General features: G+C 45.9%; 1 protein-coding gene across 3 annotated transcripts in view; it reads left to right on the top strand.

Moving 5' to 3' along the window:
* LRRK1 (leucine rich repeat kinase 1) overlaps positions 1–22,819 on the top strand; it is a 73,959-nt gene that overhangs the window by 14,018 nt on the left and 37,122 nt on the right. For 2 of the 3 annotated variants that reach the window (XM_081170993.1, XM_081170994.1), the window contains exons 2-13: positions 3,643–3,806; positions 5,348–5,519; positions 7,314–7,493; positions 8,206–8,354; positions 9,179–9,405; positions 9,730–9,857; positions 10,794–10,957; positions 11,144–11,281; positions 14,779–14,891; positions 14,975–15,051; positions 19,178–19,307; positions 20,995–21,107. In XM_081170993.1, coding sequence (XP_081027119.1) covers positions 3,643–3,806; positions 5,348–5,519; positions 7,314–7,493; positions 8,206–8,354; positions 9,179–9,405; positions 9,730–9,857; positions 10,794–10,957; positions 11,144–11,281; positions 14,779–14,891; positions 14,975–15,051; positions 19,178–19,307; positions 20,995–21,107 — 1,755 coding nt within the window. Of the gene's footprint in view, positions 1–3,642; positions 3,807–5,347; positions 5,520–7,313; positions 7,494–8,205; positions 8,359–9,178; positions 9,406–9,729; positions 9,858–10,793; positions 10,958–11,143; positions 11,282–14,778; positions 14,892–14,974; positions 15,052–19,177; positions 19,308–20,994; positions 21,108–22,819 lie in introns of those variants that run through there. The other variant, XM_081170995.1, reaches the window with a different exon arrangement.

Here is a 22,819-nt window from a genome sequence, read left to right as displayed (position 1 = left end):
TGTAGCAAGCTTAAGATATCTCTTGGTAAAGCTTTCAGTATGTAGGGTTAATGTGAGGAGCAGGAGAGGACTGGAATTTTGATAAGTTTTCATTGAATGGAGCTATGTATCCTCATAAGATGCATCATATTACTAGAGTTTATTTTATGCCTCTCCTTATTTTGCCCAATTAATTTTTGCTTCTTTACCAACAGAGGTGGTGAAGGATTTGTTTCAGATGCTGAAGTTCATTGCAAATTTTAACATGCTAGATCCATTATATTCCTGGTAATATTAATAAAACCTCAGCCTCCACCCTCCTTCCAACCTACTCTCAGTCAAACCCTGGAATTTAAGATTTCACCTGGCATAGTTTTGCAAATGCATACCAGGAGACCAGCCATCTCTTAACCTGGTCAACAGAGCAGAACTTTTTGCCTGCTGCCCAGCCTTAGATTTGAGGGTCCCTTTTCTGTCAGAGGGACTGGGGCTGTTTTATGTTGTGTCAGCAGTGGGCAGAAATAGCAGTTAGAACCTGACAGAGACCAGCTACCATATAAATTTTAAATAATGCCCCACACAGAGATGCTACATCTGAGGCATTGTGGGAAATTGGAATGGCAGATAGACATGGCTATCTGGCACTGTGTTGGAATACTAAACTGCAAGAAGTGAGGTTACAGGGAACCAGGCAGAGGGCCTTCTCGGTAGTGGCGCCCACCCTGTGGAATGCCCTCCCATCAGATGTAAAGGAAATAAACAACTATCTGACTTTTAGAAGACATGTGAGGGCAACCCTGTTTAGGGAAGTTTTTAATGTTTGATGTTTTAGCATGTTTTTAATATTCTGTTGGGAGCTGCCCAGAGTGGATGGGGAAGAAATAATAATAATAATAATATATTATTATTATTATTATTATTATTATTATTATTATTATTAATTAACTGGGGGGAAAGGAGGGCAGACATCAAGGGTGGGCCCTTCCTTGGACCCCAGCGTCTACCCAAGAATTCAGGGTAAGGTGGTGCTGGCACCCCGCTGAAGCCTGCACCCCAAGTCTAGTTCCTAGTGTGGTCATCTACTTCCTTGGTTCAGCTCCCTGGCATTGGATTCGGATTCTTCCAATGGAGTCCAGCCCATAGCTGTCAACGTTCCCCCTTTTTTAAGGGAAATTCCTCTATTCTGAATAGGATTCCTTGCAAGAAAAGGGAAAAGTTGACAGCTATGGGCCGGCCTCTCTGGGCATTACTCTGCCATGTGTAAAGACCTAGAGCCAATGCCAGCTCCCCAGCTTTGACTGATCATCCTGTCCTTCCCACGTTCTCTAAGGCCCGGGGGTATCGTGTGGGGGTATTATTGATGCCTTCACAGCTTAATGGCTCAAATCCCCAGAGCCGTCTCGGCTGTCTCAGTGACCTGAGCTCCGTTTTGAATAATTGATGAGGAAGAGTTAGTCAGACTTTATGGGTAATCCAAGATGCCTTATTCAAGGGTATTTACGGACAGCTGCAGATAGAGCCCAACTCTTTCCCCTGTTTTAGGGTGTGCTTTACGAGGGTGGAGAATACCCCATATGGCGGTTATTGCTTTGTCAGTAGGGGGTTGCACTTAAGCTGCTTCCTTCAGCCCATTGAGTGTTTGTGGAAGATGGGTAGCTTTGTCAAGTCTTTAGTAACAGCAAAACCAATCCAAGAGCCCTGTAGCAGCTGACATGCCACTATTACAATGGTCCGGTGGCTTCTGCCCCTGCTCACTCTTCTCTCCAATCCCGTCTCCCCGCCAACCCCTTTGACAGTCTCCCTTGCCCCACACCTCTCACACCCCCTCAGGTATCCCCTCACAGCTCGCCCTGAGCCCCTCTCCCTTTTAAGAGACGGCGGCAACACTATACTGATTTTTTAAAAGCTTTTTTGCCATGGTCTTCCCAACCCTGGTGCCCTCCAGATAGGGCTGATATAGGCATGGATTAATCTGTTGATTCAGGTTCTCTTTGTTTCTCGTTTTTCCACTCTTGAGTTCAGTTCCCCTTATTTCTGTGACGGTTTGTAATTTTTTAATGCCTTTATGTAACTTTCTTCTAATATATGCATTTAGGAATGCACTTTTGCCTCACACATTCCTTTTTGCAAAGCATATTTCCCCCTAGTAAAATGTGTTTTTGTTTGTTATTTTCACAAATATATATGCCGGAGAACCGCATTGCAAAAGTTGGAGAAGAGCAAAGTTCAAAGGATGTCTACATTTCAGTTCTTGGAATGTTTTAGAAAGTTTAGATAGATCTGCCTTTAAATGTGAACTGAATCAAATTTATCCCCCATCCCTAGACTGACAGGATTTGTAATCCAAATCAAGCCCAGCTAATATGGCTGTGCTGGCTGGGGTTGATCAGAGTTGTGTTATTATTTCTTGTTTATAATAATTAATTTATATATCACTTAATTGCCAAAGTGTCTTCTAGGTGGTTTACAATAGCAATTGCAAAATAAATATGTGTAATTAAAATGTGCAGTAAAAGCAATTCCATCAAAACATTAAAACAAACACCCACAATTGAATCCACAGTAAAACAAGCCTGTCAAAACATCACAGTAATTAAAACTTTGTGTCTCTAATACAGAACTATGCTAAATATGAATATTGGTAGATGGGAGTTGTAGTCCAAAACATATGGAAAGCACCAGTTGTGGGGTATCTTTTTGTTGCCTCTCTGTGAAGGATCCAGGGCGCCTTTGTCTCATCTGTTGGAAAGTACCTTTTGCAGATTTTTAAGGAAGTGTCACCTCCAGTTTCGTGTCCCTGTTTGAAAGTGCACACATTTATTTATTTCTCTCAGCTGTTGGTCCTCTTCTCTCTCCCTCCCTCCCTCCCCAAACACTCACCAAACTTGATAGCTCAGTGGTGGACCATCTCTTATCTAGTAGCTCCAGGAAGGGTGGGAAAGCCTCTTGACTGAAACCCTGGAGAGCTTCTTCCAGTCAGTGTAAAAAGGTAAAGGTAAAGAACCCATGGATAGTTAAGTCCAATCAAAGGTGACTATGGGGTTGCGGCACTCATCTCGCTTTCAGGCTGAGGGAGCCGGCGTTTGTCCACAGACAGCTTTCTGGGTCATGTGGTCAGCATGACTAAACTGCTGCTGGCGCAGCGGGACACTGTGACGGAAGCCAGAGCACACGGAACTGCCGTTTACCTTCCCGCTGGAGAGGTACCTATTTATCTACTTGCACTGGCGTGCTTTTGAACTGGTAGGTTGGCAGGAGCTGGGACAGAGCAATGGGAGCTCACTCCGTTGCGGAGATTCAAACTGCCGACCTTCTGATCAGCAAGCTCAAGAGGCTCAGTGGTTTAGACCACAGCGCCACCCGTGTCCCTCCAGTCAGTCCTGAGATGTACTGTCCTGAGATGAACCAATAGTCCAACTCCATATAAGACAGCTTCCTATGCTCCTGTGTTGAGATCTTTTTACCTGCATGTCTTTCCTTTCTGCAGGTTGTTGTTTTAACCTGCTGCTCTGCCATTTTTTAATTTGCAGTTTTATATTGTCATCTTGCCTGTATTTTTATTGCATTTTTAGTGTTCTACATCAAAAGCAGCCTTGAGGCCTTCCCCACAGAAAGCGGCTTCTAAGTAAATAAAAGTTCTCTCCCCTTTCTCTCTGTGTGCAGATCCCATGGGCATGGGGGCCAGACAGTCCTCCGCTGGAGGTCTCTCCATCGGCCAGGGTCCAGCAACAGAGACTGTGGAGGGCGCTTACAGAAGTGGAGAATTCAGTAGAGCCCAGGAGCTGATTAAAGCAGCGTGTCAGGAGAATATATCGGCAGTGGAGAAGGTAAGGGCACAGCCGTCAAAATTCTGCGCCAAAATGAAAGACGAGAAGAGTACATTCTGCAAATCAAGACATTTGCTATGGGATCTCCAGCATAACCTTGCAGCCGCTTGAATTTTGTTTCCTAGGAGACCCCTATTCCTCTCACAGAGCTGCAGTTCCCAGAATGCTTTAACAATCCCTCTTCCCAGGGAACTTGGGGAATTACAGTGGTACCTCGGGTTACATACGCTTCAGGTTACATACGCTTCAGGTTACAGACTCCGCTAACCCAGAAATAGTGCTTCAGGTTAAGAACTTTGCTTCAGGATGAGAACAGAAATCGTGCTCCGGTGGCGTGGTGGCAGCGGGAGGCCCCATTAGCTAAAGTGATGCTTCAGGTTAAGAACAGACCTCCGGAACGAATTAAGTACTTAATCCGAGGTACCACTGTATAGCTCTGTAAGGTGAATAGTGTTCTCCTAACAATTCCTTACACTCTTAACAAACTATAGTTCCTAGGGTTCTTTGTGGGGAAGCCATGACTTTTTAACATGGCCTGATAACTGTAAGGTGGAAATGAGGCCAATATCTCACGATTCCCCCATGCCCATTTAATTTCACAGTGGTTGCATTTAAGTGCAGCAGGTCTCCCATTTTGTTCACAGTAGCAGCATTGTGGAAAGGGTTAACCACCCTTCCCACCTTTGGCCTGTTATTTTTCCCACTGGGGAGCAACTCTGAGGGAGAATACGATTGAGATCCAGAAAGCAGCAGGGGTGTATACGGGAAAATTCTCCTCTACCCACCTCTACCCCTGTAGTCAAAATCATAGGCTAACCCTGCTAAGTCCTCCCACAGTGGGTTACTTTGGCCTACTCACTTCCAGATTCTTCTCTAGCTACCCCTCCACCAAGGATGAGGAACCAGTGGCCTTTCAGAAGAGTTTGGACTCCAACTCCCATCAGCCCCAGACAGTGTGGTTAGTGGTCATGGACGATGGGAGTTGTAGGCTAACAACACCTTGCGAGCTACAGCTTCCTCACGTCCGTATATCCTGGTGAGATCGATAAGGCCATTTTATGAAATTCCGGGCCACGTCCCGTTCCCCCCCCCCCAAAAAAAAAATCTTATGGAGAAAGTAGGTAGAGAGACAAACAAAGCATCCGAACTTGTGGGCATCCAGCAAAGCTGAATATTGGAAGATTCAGGACAGATTTTTTAAAAACTGTGGAACCTCCTTCCATACAAGGCATTGGTGGCCACCAACCTAGGGGGCTTTAAAAGAGGATTAGACAAATTCATGGAGGATAAGGCTAACAGTGGCTACTAGCCAGGATGGCTATGCTCCGTCTCCACAGGAGGGGAGAAGCTCAGGTGCTAGTTGCAGGTTCCCCAGTGGCATGGGAGTGGCTACTGTGAGAACGGTGTGGGCCATCGGCCTGATCCAACAGGCTCTTATCTTTGATATATCTTCACTATGGCTTGTGAATAACAAAAAAACTCTGTGTTTTGGTTCATTTGGGCTCATGTGCTATGTATTGCACTCCTCTTCTCCAAACCAGGGCCTCCTCTTGAGTCTTTCCACTGCCTATGGGGACCTTGAGACCGTGAGGTATTTGCTGAAAGAAGCATGCGTGACTTTGCCCCTGGAACCCAACGACGATAACCCAGCTGTTGTGGCAGCATATTTTGGGCATACAGACGTTGCTAAAGAACTGCTGGATTCTTTTCATGGTAGGTTATTCTTCTGCCCATCCCATTAGCCTTTAAGGTGCTTGTTGAAGCTACTTTGCCTCTCGTACCTTCCATTGAAGGGCCATAGTTCAGTGGTAGAGCATCCACCTTGCAGGCTGAAGGTCCCACTGTTAAGCCCCAGCATCTCCAGGTAGGGTTGGGGGAATGTCCCCTGTCTGAAATCCTTCATAGGATTTCCAGTCATAGGATTGCCCCAGTCAGTATAAACAATACTGAGCTAGATGGACCAGTGGTTTTACTCAGTGTCAAGCAGCTTCCCATGTCCCTATGTTCCATCTTTCTGAACCCTAGGAGCTTTCAGAAACAGGACCTTGGGAACTGTTGTTCTGCCAAGCGGCCATTTTATTTTAAAATTATTTATACATTTCAAGTTTATACATTTCACCGATTTTATACATTTCACTAATTTTTTCAATTATTTTGACATTTCAAAACTTGACTTCTTTCTCCCTCTTTCTACAGTTCCTTAAATTTGTTTTTAATATCGTCTGCATATCCAGATTAACTTAATTTGCTCATTCATCTTCTTTAAATATATACTGTTATGAAAATACAGGTTATTACAATAATCCTGCCAATGTTTTTATCTGTTTATAATTTATCTGTAATTATTCAATAAACCATTTCCATTCTTTTATTTAAAGAATTGTTAACTTGATTTCTTATTCTTCGAGTAAGTTTCGCCATTTCTGCATAGTCCATAAGTTTTTGCATCTATTCTTCCTTTGCTGGAACTTCTGCTTTTTTCCATTTTGGGGCAAGTAATATTCTTGCTGCTATAGTAGCATACATGAATAATTTCTATACATTTTAGATAGTTCTGTCCCACCAAGCAGCCATTTTAAGCATTCTACCATTTTAAGCATTAAGGATTTGAACCTGCTGGGGCCCCTAAGCTCAGCCTTGGAGGCCCTGCTGCCTGGACCACCACTAAGTTCAATGAGATTGATAAATACCAGGGTTAGGACCTTTTTCGTGGTGGCCCACATAGTAGAAGTCTCTCTTTCCTAAAGCTCTGATTGGCCACCTCTCTTAACACATTTAAGTGGACCCGCTGACTTAAAACAACAACAACAACAAACTGCCAAGCACTTTATTTATTGAAGGACTTATACACCACCCTCTCCATAAAATATCAGGGAGGTTTACAACAGTATGTATACTCTAAAATATAAAAACCATTTAAAGCAGAACACAGTAGTCATTAAAATGGCTGGCTAATAAAAAGGTTGTAAGCAGCTGCAATAGGCCTTTTGGCATGAAACTGGTTTTATTTGTGGCCCCTTATGTATTATTGCACCTGATACTGTTTTAGTTTTAAGTTTTACCTTCCACACTGTGAGCAGCCTTCCGAGGGCTTTTCCTACAAGGCAAGGTATTTATAAACAGTGCAGCAATAAATTGTAATAACAGTTTAATAGGGAAGCTCCTTCACAAAGCAGCCGTTCCCAGGATTCCTTGGGGAAAGCCCGTGACAGGATAGTGCTTTAAATTTTACCGTGATCATGCCCTAAAGCTAGACGTCGTATTTATTTAAATTGAAAGTCGAGTTTCACAGGGCTCCGGACTCCATGCCTGATAACCAGACTATTCTGTTGACTGGCAGTCCTAGGGCTACTGAGATGGCAAATAGCCCTGGGTGTCCTGTTACAAGATAATTGACAGATGTGCTGTTTATGGGCGATGTTGCTTAAAGCCACCCCCTTGCGTTTTCTTGCCTGTAAATTGCTCAAGAGGCTGACGTAGTGCTTGTGCTCTTTTTTTAAAAAACAGGTCCTGCAAACATGTTGCAGCTCCTGAACTGGATGCTGGCCATTGCTTGCCAGCAGGGCCACCTGGACATAGCCAAGCTCTTAGTGCTGACATACAAAGCAGACCCCGACAGCTATGCCTTGAGAAAGAACGAGTTTGCAGCTCTGACACGTTTGCCACTCTATGCAGCTATGAAAGCAGGTACTGTATGTGAACGTGGGATCTGTGGTCTCCTTTCCCTTTTAAAAACTTCGCATTCCCACTTAGGGGCAAAAGAAGAGATGGTTGGCAGCTGGGGCTGCAAAATTGCACCATTTCCCATTCCGCACTGTATTTGACACATAACCTCTCAGTTGGTGTTTTTTAATTACCTGGCTGTGTTCACACCAGACATTTAAAGCACATAACTTCTCTCAAACTGTAGTTTGTGAAGGGTGCTGGGAATTGTAGCTCTGTGATGGGTAAACCACAGTTCCCAGGATTTTTGGGGGGAGGGAAACCTTGTGATTTAAATGTGCTTTAGCTATACAGTGGTGCCCCGCAAGACGAATGCCTCGCAAGACGAAAAACTCGCTAGACGAAAGGGTTTTTCGTTTTTTGAGGTGATTCGCAAGACGAATTTCCCTATGGGCTTGCTTCGCAAGACAAAACGTCTTGCGAGTTCTTGCGAGTTTGTTTCCTTTTTCTTAAAGCCACTAAGCCGTTAATAACCGCTAAGCCGCTAATAGCTGTGCTTCGCAAGACAAAAAAACCGCAAGACAAAGACACTCGCGGAACGGATTAATTTCGTCTTGCGAGGCACCACTGTATAGTGTGCACGCAGGTCTTTGGGATATATGGCATTTTTGCTTTAAAAATAGCCTGAAATGTGCACGCAGGTGTTAATTTTCTTCCCTTCCATCTTCTTTGCTAGGACATGAAAAGGTTGCTGCCTTCTTGCTTGAGAATGGATCCTTCTTTTCTTCCTACGTCTTGGTGGACTGCCCCAGCACAAGCAAACAAGTTCTTCGTAAATACTTTGTAGAAACAATCAAGTTACCTGGGAATGCCCCAGCAAAGACAGTGAGTAGGTGTTTGCATATCACAAGACAAGGGGAACTAAGTGACTTGCACTTGGTAATGCTAATAGCATGCCTTTCTGGCCTCAGATACACCCCATACTTTCCCTCCCCCCCAAAAAAGTGTCTCTTTAATTCATTGCTTTAACACAGCGTGAAGACTTGAGCGCACAGTAGATCAGTCACGATGCCCCATGATAGGCCTATTTTTGTCCTGATAAGCTGGAATGAGTCAGATGACTTTCCCTGGCCTCCATTAAGGCTTGCAGCTTGGGCAGGCTGGCTGGCTGACCGGCTTGAGCAGGCATAGGAAACCTTTGGGCTTCTAGATGTTGCTGAACTACAACTCCCATCAGCCCCAGCACTTGTGGCCAATGTTTGCCATGGTGAGCCTCCATCTCCCTACTGGCGACTGCGAAGCTGAGAGCAATCAGTTTGCATGTCCGTCTGTAGTCCAGAGCAGAAATTAGTCAAGTGTATTCAGTTGGCATTTGTTCACATTTTTAAGTCTACAAGTAATAATTGTGTTCTTTGCATTGTTCTGTTGTTTCCTTTGCACTGAAACGAATGTGATTTCCACATACAGTTTATAAGTTAAATAGCAGAACAGGGAGACACGTAACTTAGTGGTTGTCGGGAACCAAACTAGAGCAGCATGAAAACAGTGCTGATTATGATGGTTGGAGCAAAATTGCAGCATTCTTACCTTCCTAGCTTAACCAAGCAGCTGAACGGCCTGGGCGCATCCCAGAGATTCAACATTTTATGCTTTTCAGTCAGAGTCATTGATGATTCCCATTAAAACCTTCACCTTTCTTTCACATCCAGGCTCTTTCTATGAACTGGTCGAACCTTGGGCTTCCTTGGGTGGATCTCGAATGGCTGATAGACATTTCCCACCAGATAACTGAGTTGGACCTCTCTGCCAATTGCTTGACCTCCCTCCCTTCTGTTATCCCTTGGGGACTGATAAACCTCCAAAAACTAAACCTTGCTGAGAACCGGTTAAACAAACTGCCTGACGTACATTCTTCAGATGGAATCATCTGCACAAAGTACGTACCATGTCTTGGTTGTGGAACCTGTATCCCTCCCACTGCTGTGGGACTCCAGCTCTTATCATCCCTGACAACTGCCTCGCTAGATGGGGCTGATAGGATCTGGAGTCCAGTAACATTTCTTGGTCCCACAGATAATGAAAGGGACCACATGAACTCGGGTATGCCTTCTGGTAGCTTGGTAAATCTTAAGAAACCAAACCAAAATGCAGCCTTGAACTCAGTGGTAAAAATCAGTGCACTCCTAATTCATATCAAACAGACAAACAACGTTCCAAAATATATAGCAGATTTATCTTTTGTGTTTATTTAAATCCACAGGTTGCTTGAGATCGACATTTCCAGCAACAGGTTCCTTATTCTTCCTTCTGGATTCCTGCACCTTTCCAGACTCCAAAGGCTTGTGGCTTCCAAAAATTATCTCGAAAAGTTATTAGATGCAGAGAATGGTGGGTGCATCTTAGCTAGGAATTTCCGGTTGGCCTGTGCGATCTTCCTAGCCAGTGGGTGGGGACCAGTAAACCTTGCAGGCATTCTCACTAGACCTTGCGGATTTGTGATGAAACTATCTAGCCAGAACTACCCGTGCAGGGTGACTGCTGAACTCCTGATCTCTTGCCAAGAGTCCTCTGCCACATACCCTACTGTGCTGTGTGTTCTCCTGCTTCTCATAAAAACATAGGAGTCTTATCCTCAGTCCTCTTTTAAAACCATCTAAGTTGGTGCTCACCACTGCCTCCTGCAGGAGAGAGTTTTAACTATGCCCTGTGTGAATAAATCATTTCCTTTTTCTGACCTGAACCTTCCAATATTCGGCTTCCAAGGTCTACTGTTCAGAGAGAGGGAGAACAACTCCCTATCTGCTTTCTCCATGCTACTTTATAAACTTCTTTCATGTCACTGCTTAGTTGCCTTTTCTCTATAAAGAAGTCCCAAACACCTTACTTCATAGGGGTTTTTGTGATCTAGCTCCAGAGCACCAGCAATTCAGCCCCAGAGCTCAGCATTCTTGTGCTATATAGTACAGTGCAATGGAGATGTTTCTCCTCATCCCTCAATTCCTTGCAGGCTACCAACTTCCTTTTAGTTTAATTTCTCTCTCCACTCCTTTCGTATGTCCTGTCTTTTTTTCTTTTAGTTTTGTAAGCACAGCTAGTCTCATTTATTTATTTTTTACTGACACAAGCTGCTTTTAGTAGACATCCTGAAAATCAGGATACAGATAACTGGAAATAAAGAAAATGAATAATTTCATTACCCGCTTATGACAATTAAGAACCTCTCATAAAATCTTCCTGTCTTCTTCCTCTTCTTCTTCTTCTTCCTCTTCCTCTTCTTCATCTTCGTCCTCCTCCTCTGAGTCTTCTTTTTCTTCTTTTTTTTAGCAGTTAACTGGATTGGATTAAGGAAGCTGCAGGAGCTGGACATCTCTGACAATAAGTTGTCAGAGCTGCCCACCCTCTATCTCCACTGTCTGAAATCCTTGAATGTCCTGAATGCATCCAGGAATAACCTGAAGGTGTTTCCTCAGCCATGGGCCTGTCCCTTGGTAAGTCTGAACTGCAGTCGTGGCAGAGGCCTTGTAAGATGGCACATGAATTGCTTGGCATGGCTGAGGGATGCCACGTCTCTTGGGCTATAATTGGGATTCTGCCCAGTGAGCTCCCTTGAAGAGTAGATAATGCCTTGGGGATTTCTGTCCACATACAGACTTTCTTTTCCCTCTCAATTCTAGAAATGCTGCAAAGCCGCTAGAAATGCAATTGAATTCCTCCCGGATACTTTGGCTGTTTTCTGGAAAAATCATCTCAGGGAAGTGGATTTTTCTGATAATTCCCTGAAAGAAGTTCCCCAGTGTCTCTTCCAGCTCGAAGTAAGTGTCACTACGCTTTTGGTTGCCTTCTTTATTTCAGAGAGTAAATGTAGATATAACCACTTCCCCAATTACTTTTGTGTCCCTAGAGTGGCAGAGGAACCTAGATGGAATTCAGTCGAAAGGGTGCGCTGCGTGATAGGATTCCGAACGGACCTTTTGAACCAGCTACAAAATCTAGCTTGCTAAAGCCACAATACCAGTGTAGTAGTTAAACCACAGAGCCTAGGACTTGCCGATCAGAAGGTCGGCGGTTCGAATCCCCGTGACAGAGTGAGCTCCCATTTCTAGGTCCCTGCTCCTGCCAACCTAGCAGTTCGAAAGCACATCAAAGTGCAAGTAGATAAATAGGTACCGCTCTGGTGGGAAGGTAAACGGCGTTTCCGTGCGCTGCTCTGGTTCGCCAGAAGTGGCTTAGTCATGCTGGCCACATGACCCGGAAGCTGTACGCCAGCTCCCTCAGCCAATAAAGCGAGATGAGCGTCGCAACCCCAGAGTCGGCCACGACTGGACCTAATGGTCAGGGGTCCCTTTACCTTTTAGTTATAGAGAACCAGTGCAGAGTTAGTGATTGGAGCAGAGGTAGCTAAACTGTGGCCCTTCAACTTGAGCTGTACTCTAGCTCCCATGAGCCCTGTCAGGAATGATGGGAGTTGTAGTTTGGCAACAGCAAGAAGGCCATGGGTTAGCCACCACTCTGAAAATCAGACTAGGAATGGGAAGAACCAAAATCAGGGCCTCAACCCAGACAGTCACTGGGCGACCTTGGACCACTCCTTATCTTTTGGTCTCACCTGCCTCACAGGATAAAACCAGGTGAAGGGAGGAGCATGTACACCTCCTCAAACCTCCCTAGAAAGCGGGCAGGATAGAAATGTAAGAAATGAATTCCTGCAGGAGGTTTTTTGTGTGTGTGTTCTCAGACCTCCTTCAGACAGCATTGTTCCATTCGGCTCCCAGCTGTCCTTTAGGGGAATTAATTGCTAATTGGGATTGAATAGTCCACTCTGGAACAAGAAATGGTGAAGTCATTCATGGTGGTTGTGGCGACTGCAGCCCTTGTGTGTTGCTGATGTGGGGAAAAGCTACCCCCTCTCAGAATGGTCCAGTATATGCCTGTATTTCCAGCAGGGATGTCAGAAGGCAGCTGTCTTTGTCACAATCAGTGCTGTTTCCATTCCACTGCAGTTTGATCTCTGCCAAAGAGTACATTTTCCCCCCATCTTGCTTTCCACTATTTAACATAAATCATGAAAGTTAGAGATTTAACATAATTAAGGGAGTCATTATTTCCACACCATTCGTTTCAGCGCAAAGGAAATACAAATTTAAAGGGGGGGAGGAGTCAGTGATTGTGGATTGTTTACAGACTGAAAAACAAACAACAACAGCAAATACCAATTGATATTCTCTGGCCTGATTCCCACTTCAGATGTGGGACAAACAAGCAAACAATTTTCACTTCTGTTTTCTGTTCGAATTCTCCAGCAACCATATTTTCCAGTTAACCCCATACTTTCCTGCTAGTGGTCCAGGGAAATCATGAGTCTGATATGACTAGAGTGAATCTTGCGCCATCAAATGTGCACCCTAATTTTTGCGACATAATTTGGCAGAAAAAGTGTGCATTACCTTCAAGTAAATATGGTATGTGGGGGCTGAAGTTGGCTGCATAAACTGGCTTTGGATTCCTGAGCATTAGACAGCATAGGATCTGAGCAGCTCTCATAAACACGGCTTTGTTTCCCTGAAGGAATCAAATACATGGCTAGGAAGGCACATGCCAGTCCAGCCTTTGGAACACTAGGTGGTGCTGCTGTGGCATCTTTTCCTGGGCTTATCTTTCCTCTGTGCCACCACTCTTGCTATGCTGTCATACATTATCCTATTGGAACAGTGCAGCGCCACAAGAATCACAGTAATTTAGAAACCAGAGTCCCTGGCAAGCTTGCAGTGTCTCACCAGCTGGTGATCCAGGGAAATCATGAGTCTGATATGACTACCGTATACCGTTCATATAGGAAGTTGCCTTAAACCAAGTCAGGCCATCTAGGTCAATGTTGCTGACACTGTCTGGCAGCAGCTCTCATGTTGTTTCACCCAGGAGTCCTTCCCAGCTGGAAGTGTGAAGGATTGAACCTAAGACTATTTCTTTTCATAGCATTAAGCTATACTATGGCTCTTCCCCAGAGATATTCTTTGCAGCTGACCAAAAATATAGGGTCATTCTGTAGACGAAAAGACCTATGAAATCAATGGTTCAGGGGCAGATGTTGACAGCTGTGAAATGCAATTTGAATTTCCTGAGAAATTTGTAGTTCAAGTACAAGTTAACCTATTGTTGAACTAGAATATGAGTTTCCTAATTCCCATTGCAAACTACCAATGCTGTTACACTGGTATAAAGGTAAAGGTAAAGGGACCCCGACCGTTAAGTCCAGTCGTGGATGACTCTGGGGTTGCGGCACTCATCTCACTTTACTGGCCGAGGTAGCCGGCGTTTGTCTGCAGACAGCTTCCGGGTCATGTGGCCAGCATGACTAAGCTGCTTCTGGCGAACCAGAGCAGCGCACAGAAACGCCGTTTACCTTCCCGCCAGAGTAGTACCTATTTATCTACTTGCACTTTGACGTGCTTTCGAACTGCTAGGTTGGCAGGAGCTGGGATCGAGCAACGGGAGCTCACCCCATCACGGGGATTCAAACCACCAACCTTCTGTTCAGCAAGCCCTAGGCTCAATGGTTTAGACCACGTGCCACTTAGTCCATATTCCTAATCAAAATGAACCATAAGGGTTCTGCTCTTTGTTGGGGCAGGGATCATTCCTCCATTTCTCTGTTTTTTGCTCAGGTCACTCCATAAAACACCATACCATATAAATAAGTGGTAGCCAACAAGGTGTCCTCCAGATGTTGTTGAATTACAACTCCCATTATTCCTGATCATTGACTATCCCATCTGGGGCTGATAGGATTTGATGTCCAACAACATCCAGAAGGCTAAGCAAAAATAGCCTTCCAAAAGTCTCCATTCTTTTTGTGAGAGGCAAATTCTGGAGCGAAATATTTCGAAGGAGAGAAAGGTGAAATTTTCTGATGGTTTTCCCTCAGAAAGCTCTCTCTGGCAAGATTTCAGCTCGCTTAACAGAGATTGGAACTCTACTGTTATTTCAACTTGGTGGAAGGAGGAAGTGGATGAGCTAAGTCATGGCGAAGTCTGTTGCTTCCTTCAACAATGTTTAAAGAGTATTAAAATTGTTGCACCCACACATCTTGGATGGCAAGATCAGGTAGTCCAGATTGCCAAATAATCTCCAGGCGTGCACTGAGATTCCTGCAATGGTTCGGGATAAGCTCAAAAAAAGTTTCTTTCGTTGTTGTTGTTTTTGTTTTGTTGTTGTTGATAATTTTCAGCTCTACCTTCGTTGTGTGAAACTACTGGAACTTTTAACCAATTATCCATTACTGACCCCTCAAAACTGTCGCTTCCCCTTTCAGGCAATGGTGTCCTTAAAACTCTCAGGAAACCGCTTAGTCACATTACCTTCTCAGGAGAAGTGGACTTGCAGGCAGCTGAAATCGCTTGATCTCTCGAGGAACCAGCTTGGAAAGTGAGTTCTTCGTGTTGGTTTTGGAGCAGTCCCACAGAGGAGGGCTCTCTGGTTCATTGGTCTTTGTTTGCATTTGCCTACAGAGCTGGCGAAGGGTGCAGAACTAAGCGGATTTCATTTTTCACTACAAGGAGCAGAGCACGTTCTGGCACCAATTCGGGTATGGAATGCGGGGACCGAAGGGCTGGGCGGGAGCTTATGAGGAGGGGAGGGCTGGTTGCAATCCATTGGTCATGGCAAGAAGGATCCAGCATGCAAATTATTATCATCACTATTCTTCTCTTCATTATTGCCCTTCCTCTGCTCACAGAGAGTTGTGTCCAACTAAGTCGTTGCATGAGCAGAATGACTTCTGCTTGCACCATGGGACTTCCACTCCATCCTGCCTGCATAGCTCAGTTGATTAGAGCATGGTGTTGATAACACCAAGGTTGCAAGTTCAATCCCTGTATGGGACAACTGCATATTCCTGCTTTTGCAGGGGATTGGACTAGATAATCCTCAGGGTCCCTTCCAACTCTTATGATTCTATGATCCCCTACTTCCTCCAAAAGGGGGGGGGGTCTGCTCTTCTGATTTCCCTAGCTCCCCAGAGCAGTTGTGAAGGCACACAGTGGGAGGAAAGGAGAGAAATTTCAATTGTGCAAGCAGAAGCCATTCCTCTTGTGCATTGACTGAGACCCCATCCACATCACATGTTTAAAGCAGTATTACACCACTTTAAGCAGTCATGGCTTCCCCTAAAGAATCCTGGGAAGTATCTTAAAGAGGTCAAGGGTTGTTAGGAGACCCCTATTCCCGTCACAGAACTGCTGTTCCCTCTTCCCAGGGAGCTCTGGGAATGGTATCATTGAGAGGGGAATAAGTAAAGGTAAAGGGACCCCTGACCATTAGGTCCAGTCGTGACTGACTCTGGGGTTGCGGCGCTCATCTCGCTTTATTGGCCGAGGGAGCCGGCGTACAGCTTCCGGGTCATGTGGCCAGCATGACTAAGCCACTTCTGGCGAACCAGAGCAGCGCACGGAAACGCCATTTACCTTCCCGCCAGAATGGTACCTATTTATCTACTTGCACTTTGACGTGCTTTCGAACTGCTAGGTTGGCAGGAGCACGGACCAAGCAACGGGAGCTCACCCCGTCGTGGGGATTTGAACCGCTGACCTTTTGATCAGCAAGTCCCAGGCTCTGTGGTTTAACCCGCGTCCCGAGAGGGGAATAGGGATCTCCTAAAAAAAATCAGGACCTTTAACCAGCTTCCCCTGCCTACACCCTGAAGTCCCAGGGTGGTTTGCAACCATTAAAACACAATAGTAAAGACAGTTTAAAACACCTTTCAAAACACAGGAATAAGGTGGGTCCTTAAAATATACATCTGGAGTATCAAAAGTCAGGGGAAAGAGGTACATCTAGAGCATTCGCTGGAAGTTATAAGCTGAAGGTGGCAAAGCACTTTGGTGGCAAAGGAGTTCAACTTAGGGGCTGCCACAGGGAACACCCTCTCCCAGGCCACATGCACACACCTCAATCTTCTGAGAGCAGTGGAATAAGCATGAAGGTACCCTCTGCCAGAGGGTGGCACTGTGGGTTAAACCACAGAGCCTGGGACTTGCTTATCAGAAGGTCAGCGGTTCGAATCCCCGTGATGGGGTGAGCTCCCATTTCTTGGTCCCTGCTCCTGCCAACCTAGCAGTTCGAAAGCACCTCAAAGTGCAAGTAGATAAATAGGTACCGCTCCGGTGGGAAGGTAAACAGCATTTGCGTGTGCTGCTCTGGTTTGTCAGAAGTGGCTTACTCATGCTGGCCACATGACCCGGAAGCTGTATGCCAGCTCCCTCAGCCAATAAAGCGAGATGAGCGCCGCAACCCCAGAGTCAGTCACGACTGGACCTAATGGTCAGGGGTCCCTTTACCTTTACCTTTACCGTCTGCCAACCTTATAGCAACCGAGAGCCTCTGTAGGGAAGGAAGCAGTCTTTCTGGTATTTGGGACCTGAGTCGTTTAGGGCTTTAAAAACACCAACATGAGCACCTTGAATTGGGCCCAGAAACAAACTGACAATTGGTGCAGCTGTTTTAATATGGGGTTTATATGAGATCTAGATGGAACTCCAGCCAGTAATCTGACGGCTGCATTTCCCTGAGTTGTCTTCAAGGGGCAGCCCCACATAGGGCACATTGGAGTAATCCAGTCTGGAAATTACCAGAGCATGGAGTACAGTGACCAAGTCTGTCTGAAAAGGGCCATAGCTGCTTTAAATGCATAGCGTAATGTGGCCTTGGTTGGATTCAACCCAGAGGCATGTAAAATCAACTGCCCTGTGAGCAAGGGGAGAGAACGACAGCAAGGCGATCTGTCATTGTCTCCACCTCTTTAAATAGGCCATTTTAAAGCCCACATTCACTACTAATGATTTGCTGTTGTTTCTATTCATCTGACTTAAGTTGCTCAGGGAGCCTTGTCTGTGGAAGAAGACTGCCATAAAAAATGTGTGATGTTCTTGTAGGCATTCGGAGGTTGAAACAGGCTCTCCTGTGTTCTCCTACTGTAGATTTTTATCAAGGGGTTAGAGAATGCATCGTTTATCCTCTCTTGAGGCAGTTTCCTGGTCTTTCCATAAATGTTCTTTTGTGTATCTTCCTTGAGAAGACTGATCTATTACCGAACAGGTGGCAACATATCTGAGGCAACATGTCATCTCTCTCAGACCAGTTATGATAAATTAGTTCCTACCTTGTCAGTGTCAGTAATTAATTAGTGCTACTGACATTCTGATTTAGGGTTGTAGCCAGCTAAGTTTTACTCAAGAGTAGACCCACTGAAATTAATAGGCCCAAGTAAGTGGTGTTCATTAATTTCAGTGTGTCCACAGTGAGTGCATTTTTCATTGGATGGAGCTCACTAGTGCAAAGGCAAAACTTGTCAGTTTTACTGTTGCACAACAGATGAATCCATCACATCAGTTTTGCTAGTAGAAACAAACTCGTGGCACAACAGACAGAACAGTCTATTGTGCAGTGAAGTTACCCACCACCCACCGTATTTGCTTGTGCTGCATCGTTCCACCAGTGCAAAACATTTCACCAGAGGAACATGTTAAGTGATGTTAACTTAGCATTCCAGTCAATAAGCCCTGTATGTTTTGCGCTTTGTTTGTTGGCTAGTCGACTGTAATGAACACTATGATTGACAAAAAAGTACCGTATTTTTTGCCCTATAGGACGCACTTTTTCCCCTCCAAAAATGAAGGGGAAATCTGTGTGCGTCCTATGGGGCGAATGCAGGCTTTTGCTAAAGCTTGGAGAGCGAGAGGGGTCGGTGCGCACCGACCCCTCTCGCTCTCCAGGCTTCAGGAAGCTATCAGCAAGCCTGGGGAGCCCGCGGGAGTTCCCGCAGGGCTCCCTAGGCTGCTATCCGCAGCCTGCTGCCCGGAGCGCGGGGCTCACTGAAGCAGAGCGCCCCGCGCTTCGGGCAGATATCCGCAGCCTAGGGAGCCCGCGGGAGTTCCCTGCTGCCCGGAGCGCGGGGCGCGCTGAAGCAGAGTGCCCCGCGCTTCGGGCAGATATCCGCAGCCTAGGGAGCCCTGCAGGAGTTCCCACAGACCTCCCTAGGCTGCGGATAGTAGCCTGCTGCCTGGAGCGCGGGGCACGCTGAAGCCGCGGCTGGGGGGGGATAATTTTTTTTCTTTATTTCCTCCCCCCCCCAAAAAAACCTAGCTGCGTCCTATGGGCCGGTGCGTCCTATAGGGCGAAAAATACGGTAAATAACATAGGAAGGTGCCTTATGGCAGTTCAAACGATTTGCTGTACTGTTTCTGGAGCCTGCTAAAATCCTTCTTTGTCTACCCAGATCTGTAAAGATGATATGTATTTCAGTATGTAATTTTATTATGCATATATTTTAAACTTCTGGTTTTTATCTGTATTTTGCACAAAAAAGTTAACTTGTTTTTAACTCTCAGCTTTTGTCAACAATTTCAATGGATAGTATTCAACTAAGTTTTACTCAGTGTATACCTACTGAAATGAATGGCCCTAATTTAGCCATGTGTTCATTAATTTCAGTGGGCTGCTCTGGAGTAGAACTTAATTGAATACCACCCAGGTATTCTGTTTTAGTTTACATAAAACATATGTTTTAGTTTACATCAACCACTTAGACATTTTTACAGCTAAGCGGCATGCAAATTCTGTTGACTAAATAAAATTCTGTTAAACTGCCTGCGACTTCATGCTTCTGCATTCATCTTCCACATTTGCTTGCTGTTCGGCTTTCCCCCCCTCCCCAGGTTCCAACTTGGAGTTTCCTGAATTCCTGTGCGAGTCTCTGGAAGTCTTGTGTCTCAATGACAACCATCTAGACTCTGTCCCACAGTCGGTCTGCCTTCTGAAAGGCTTATCGGAGCTTTACTTGGGAAAGTAAGTTCAGGTATCACGAACTGTGGGAAAGGTGGCTGGTGTCATGGAAACTCTTGCTGCTATCCCTTGACAGTCCTTGAATGTTTCATCTGATCCTCCCTGTGTGCTCTGCAGCTAGAGCACAGGGGCACAACTTGCACCCCTCAGCTTGTGCCTCTTGGTCTAATTTCAAAAGTCCTCTTCCAGTGACCAGTTTAGGAGATATCTGACTGACTGCTGGAGGAGAGAGAGGAAAAGGGCTGACCTTGCCCACTTTATCTCTGGCCCTTGACAGATGTTTGCTGCATTCTGGATCCTATTGTTCTAGGATCATAACATCTGATTCACTTCTACCTGGAGCTGGATTGGGTGGCTCCTGCTGACTAATCAGACTGCTGCATCCTGCATCCTATTGTTCTAGATTCAGTTCAGTACATGTCTTATTGGTCCGCAGGAGCCACCCAATCCAGCTCCAGGTGGAAGTGAATCAGCGATCTGATTGGCCTGCAGGAGCAGCCAATCAGGCTTCTGGAGGAGGTGAATCCGCAACCTGATTGGCCTACAGGAGCAGCCTGGAATTAGCCAATCATGCAGGGCCCATTGTGTAAATAATGTATATATAGCTAGACGTTTTGGGGAAAGTTTCATTCATTGCTACTATGAGCTGTATAAAGAGATGAAATTCACACTCGACTCCGAGTATATTACAACAGATTATTTCTGAGGGGGATTGTGGCACTCTGCAAAAAAAAAAAAAAAAAAAAAGATTGCCCGCCCATTAGTCAGCATGTCTGACTAGGGCTTAATTCACACAGAACTAGGATACCACTTTGAACAGTCATGGCTTCCCCTAAAGAATTCTGGGAGCTGTGGTTTGTTAAAGGTGCTGAGAGCTCAGTCGGTAGAGCATGAGACTCTTAATCTTAGGGTAGTGGGTTCGTGCCTCACGCCGGGGGGGAAAGATTTCAGCACTGCAGGATGTTGAACTAGGTGACCTACACGGTTCTTTCCAACTCTATAATTTTATGATTCTGGGAGTAGTTAGAAGGCCCCTGTTCCCTTGCAGAGCTACAGTTCCCAGAGTTCCATGTGGAGAGGTGTTGGTTGTTAAGCCACCCTGGGAACTATAGTTCTGTGAGGGGGACAAGGGCCTCCAACAACTCTAGGACTGGGGACTCAGAGGTTCAACTCAGCCCTCAGCCATGAAGCTCACTGAGTGACCTTGGGCCAACCAGAATCTGACCATGGGCCAGGCCTCACCTGCCTGATAGATTTGTTGTGAGGTAAAAGGAATAAAACTGAGTGAAGGAGAACTACTTGTGCCACTTTTGGCTCATTGTGGAAGAGTGGGATGTAAAGCAAACATAATTTCACTTTTAGGTGAAAATGGGTGGTATTTCTCGGTTGTGCCCATTCCTCCAGAAATTTCCTCACCTGCCTTGAACTTTATTTAACAGGACATCCAGAGTTAGGCAAGGGGCAGGTTGGCCAACACATTTACATTAATGCTTTCTGTGTGGCCCCCAAACCCCAAGAAATTTCATTTGTTCGATCACTTCTTTCCAATGGAATTCTTTAAAGGTTTACCCAAGCTGGAGCCCTTTACGTTTCACCTCAAATGTTTGCATTTGTCAAAATTTGGTGGCCACCTTCCTCTCAAGGAAGGCTGTTGATTGACGGATGGGTGTGTTGTTGTTTTTTTGCACAGTAACGCCGGCATACAAGAACTTCCTCCTGAACTTGGCCAGCTGGTTAATCTTTGGCAGCTGGATATTGAAGAGCTAAATATTGGCAACCTCCCTGCAGAGATCAGAAAAGAGGGTGAGTCTGCTTCCTCCCTGTGGTTTTATTAATATCAGCTGTTTGAACAGAGAGAGAATCCAAACCGAGCCTGGGTGAATTTATTATTGAATGGTGGAGAAAACAGGGTGGAATCTGTCCAGGCTGCCATTGTTACAAAGTGGAATTGTAAACTTTTCCATGCGATCCAAATTCGGCTTGATCAGTTTGTTCTCAGGGCAACCCTTTTCTGTCACGAGGTAGGTCATAAAGGTCCCTTTTGTGTTGCACATATTTTGTGTCACACGTGCAGCAGCACTTTTAGGGATGCTGCTGATGTGGTTATGGATGTTTTATTTTGCACTGTTATCTTTTGTCTGACTATTTCTGTGAAAGTGTTTTTAAAAGTGACATATCAGCAATACGGTGGTTAGGGATGGAGGAGACTGGTTTGAACTAACGTACAGTAGTGCCTCGCAAGACGAAATTAATTCGTTCCGCAAGTCTCTTCGTCTTGCGAGTTTTTCGTCTTGCGATGCACGGTTTCCCATAGGAATGCATTGAAAATCAATCAATGCGTTCCTAGGGAAACCGCCTTCTGAAGGCTGGGGGGGGGGACAAGGGCTTTTCTTCCCACCCCCAGCATTTTAAAAAACCCCGGGACAGCGGAGGACTTCTCCGCTGTCCGGGCGATCTTAAAATGCTGGCGGGCGGCATTTTAAAATCGCCCCAGGACAGCGGAGGACTTCTCCGCTGTCCGGGGCGATTTAAAAGCCCCTGGGAAGGCAGGCAGGGGGGACAAAGACTTTTGCCCCCCGCCAGCCTTCAGAAGAGGTCCTGGACCTCTTCTGAAGGCGGGCGGGGGGCGAAAGTCTTTGCTCCCCCCCCGCCTGCCTTCAAAAGCCCTCTGGGACAGGCAGGCAGGGGGGAGCAAAGACTTTCGCCCCCCGCCTGCCTTCAGAAGGTGTTCCCGCCCCGCCGCCCGGCTTCGGAGCATCGTTCCGAAGCCGGGCGGCGGGGGCAGGCTTCTCCCCGCCGCCCCTTGCTTCAAAAGAGGTCCGGGGACAGCGGGAAGCGCTTCCCGCTGTCCCCGGACCTGGGGCTGCAGGGAGAAGATCGCTTCTTCCCCGCTGTCCCCGGACCTCTTTTGAAGCAAGGGGCGGCGTGGAGAAGCGGTCTCCCCGCAGCCCCTTGCTTCAAAAGAAGTCCGGGGACAGCGGGGAAGAAGCTTCCCGCTGTCCCCGGACCTGGGGCTGTGGGGAGAAGATCGCTTCTTCCCCGCTGTCCCCGGAGCTTGCGGGGCAAGCTTCGTTTTGTGAAGCAAGCCCATAGGGAAATTCGTCTTGCGAGGCAACTCGAAAACGAAAAAACCTTTCGTTTTGCGAGTTTTTCGTCTCGCGAGGCGTTCGTCTTGCGGGGTACCACTGTACACATTTCTTTCAAAGCTGTTTCTCCTGATGTAATGCATTTTTACAGGTTGCTTTCACTGAAATCGCTTTTACTCGCACATGTACCTGATATATGCATTTTTGTACACATTGTTTTGCTTGGAGAGCTGCATTGCAAAATTCGAATAAGTGTGGGTTTCAGAGGATGGCTGTGTTTTGGATCTCATATTGTTTCGGAAAGTGTGCATTTGATAGATTTGCATTTAAATGTGAACTGGATCGAATTTCTCCCCTACCCCTATGTGGCAGCATAAAAATACTTTTATAAATAAGTCCACAATTAGAAATTACAGTTCCTTGGCCTGG

The sequence above is a fragment of the Podarcis bocagei genome, assembly GCF_964188305.1.
Source record: "Podarcis bocagei genome assembly, chromosome: 14".
Classification (NCBI taxonomy): Eukaryota; Metazoa; Chordata; class Lepidosauria; order Squamata; family Lacertidae; genus Podarcis; species Podarcis bocagei.
The sequence above is the reverse complement of the archived record's forward strand: the minus strand, read 5'-3'. Positions and strand labels throughout refer to the sequence as shown.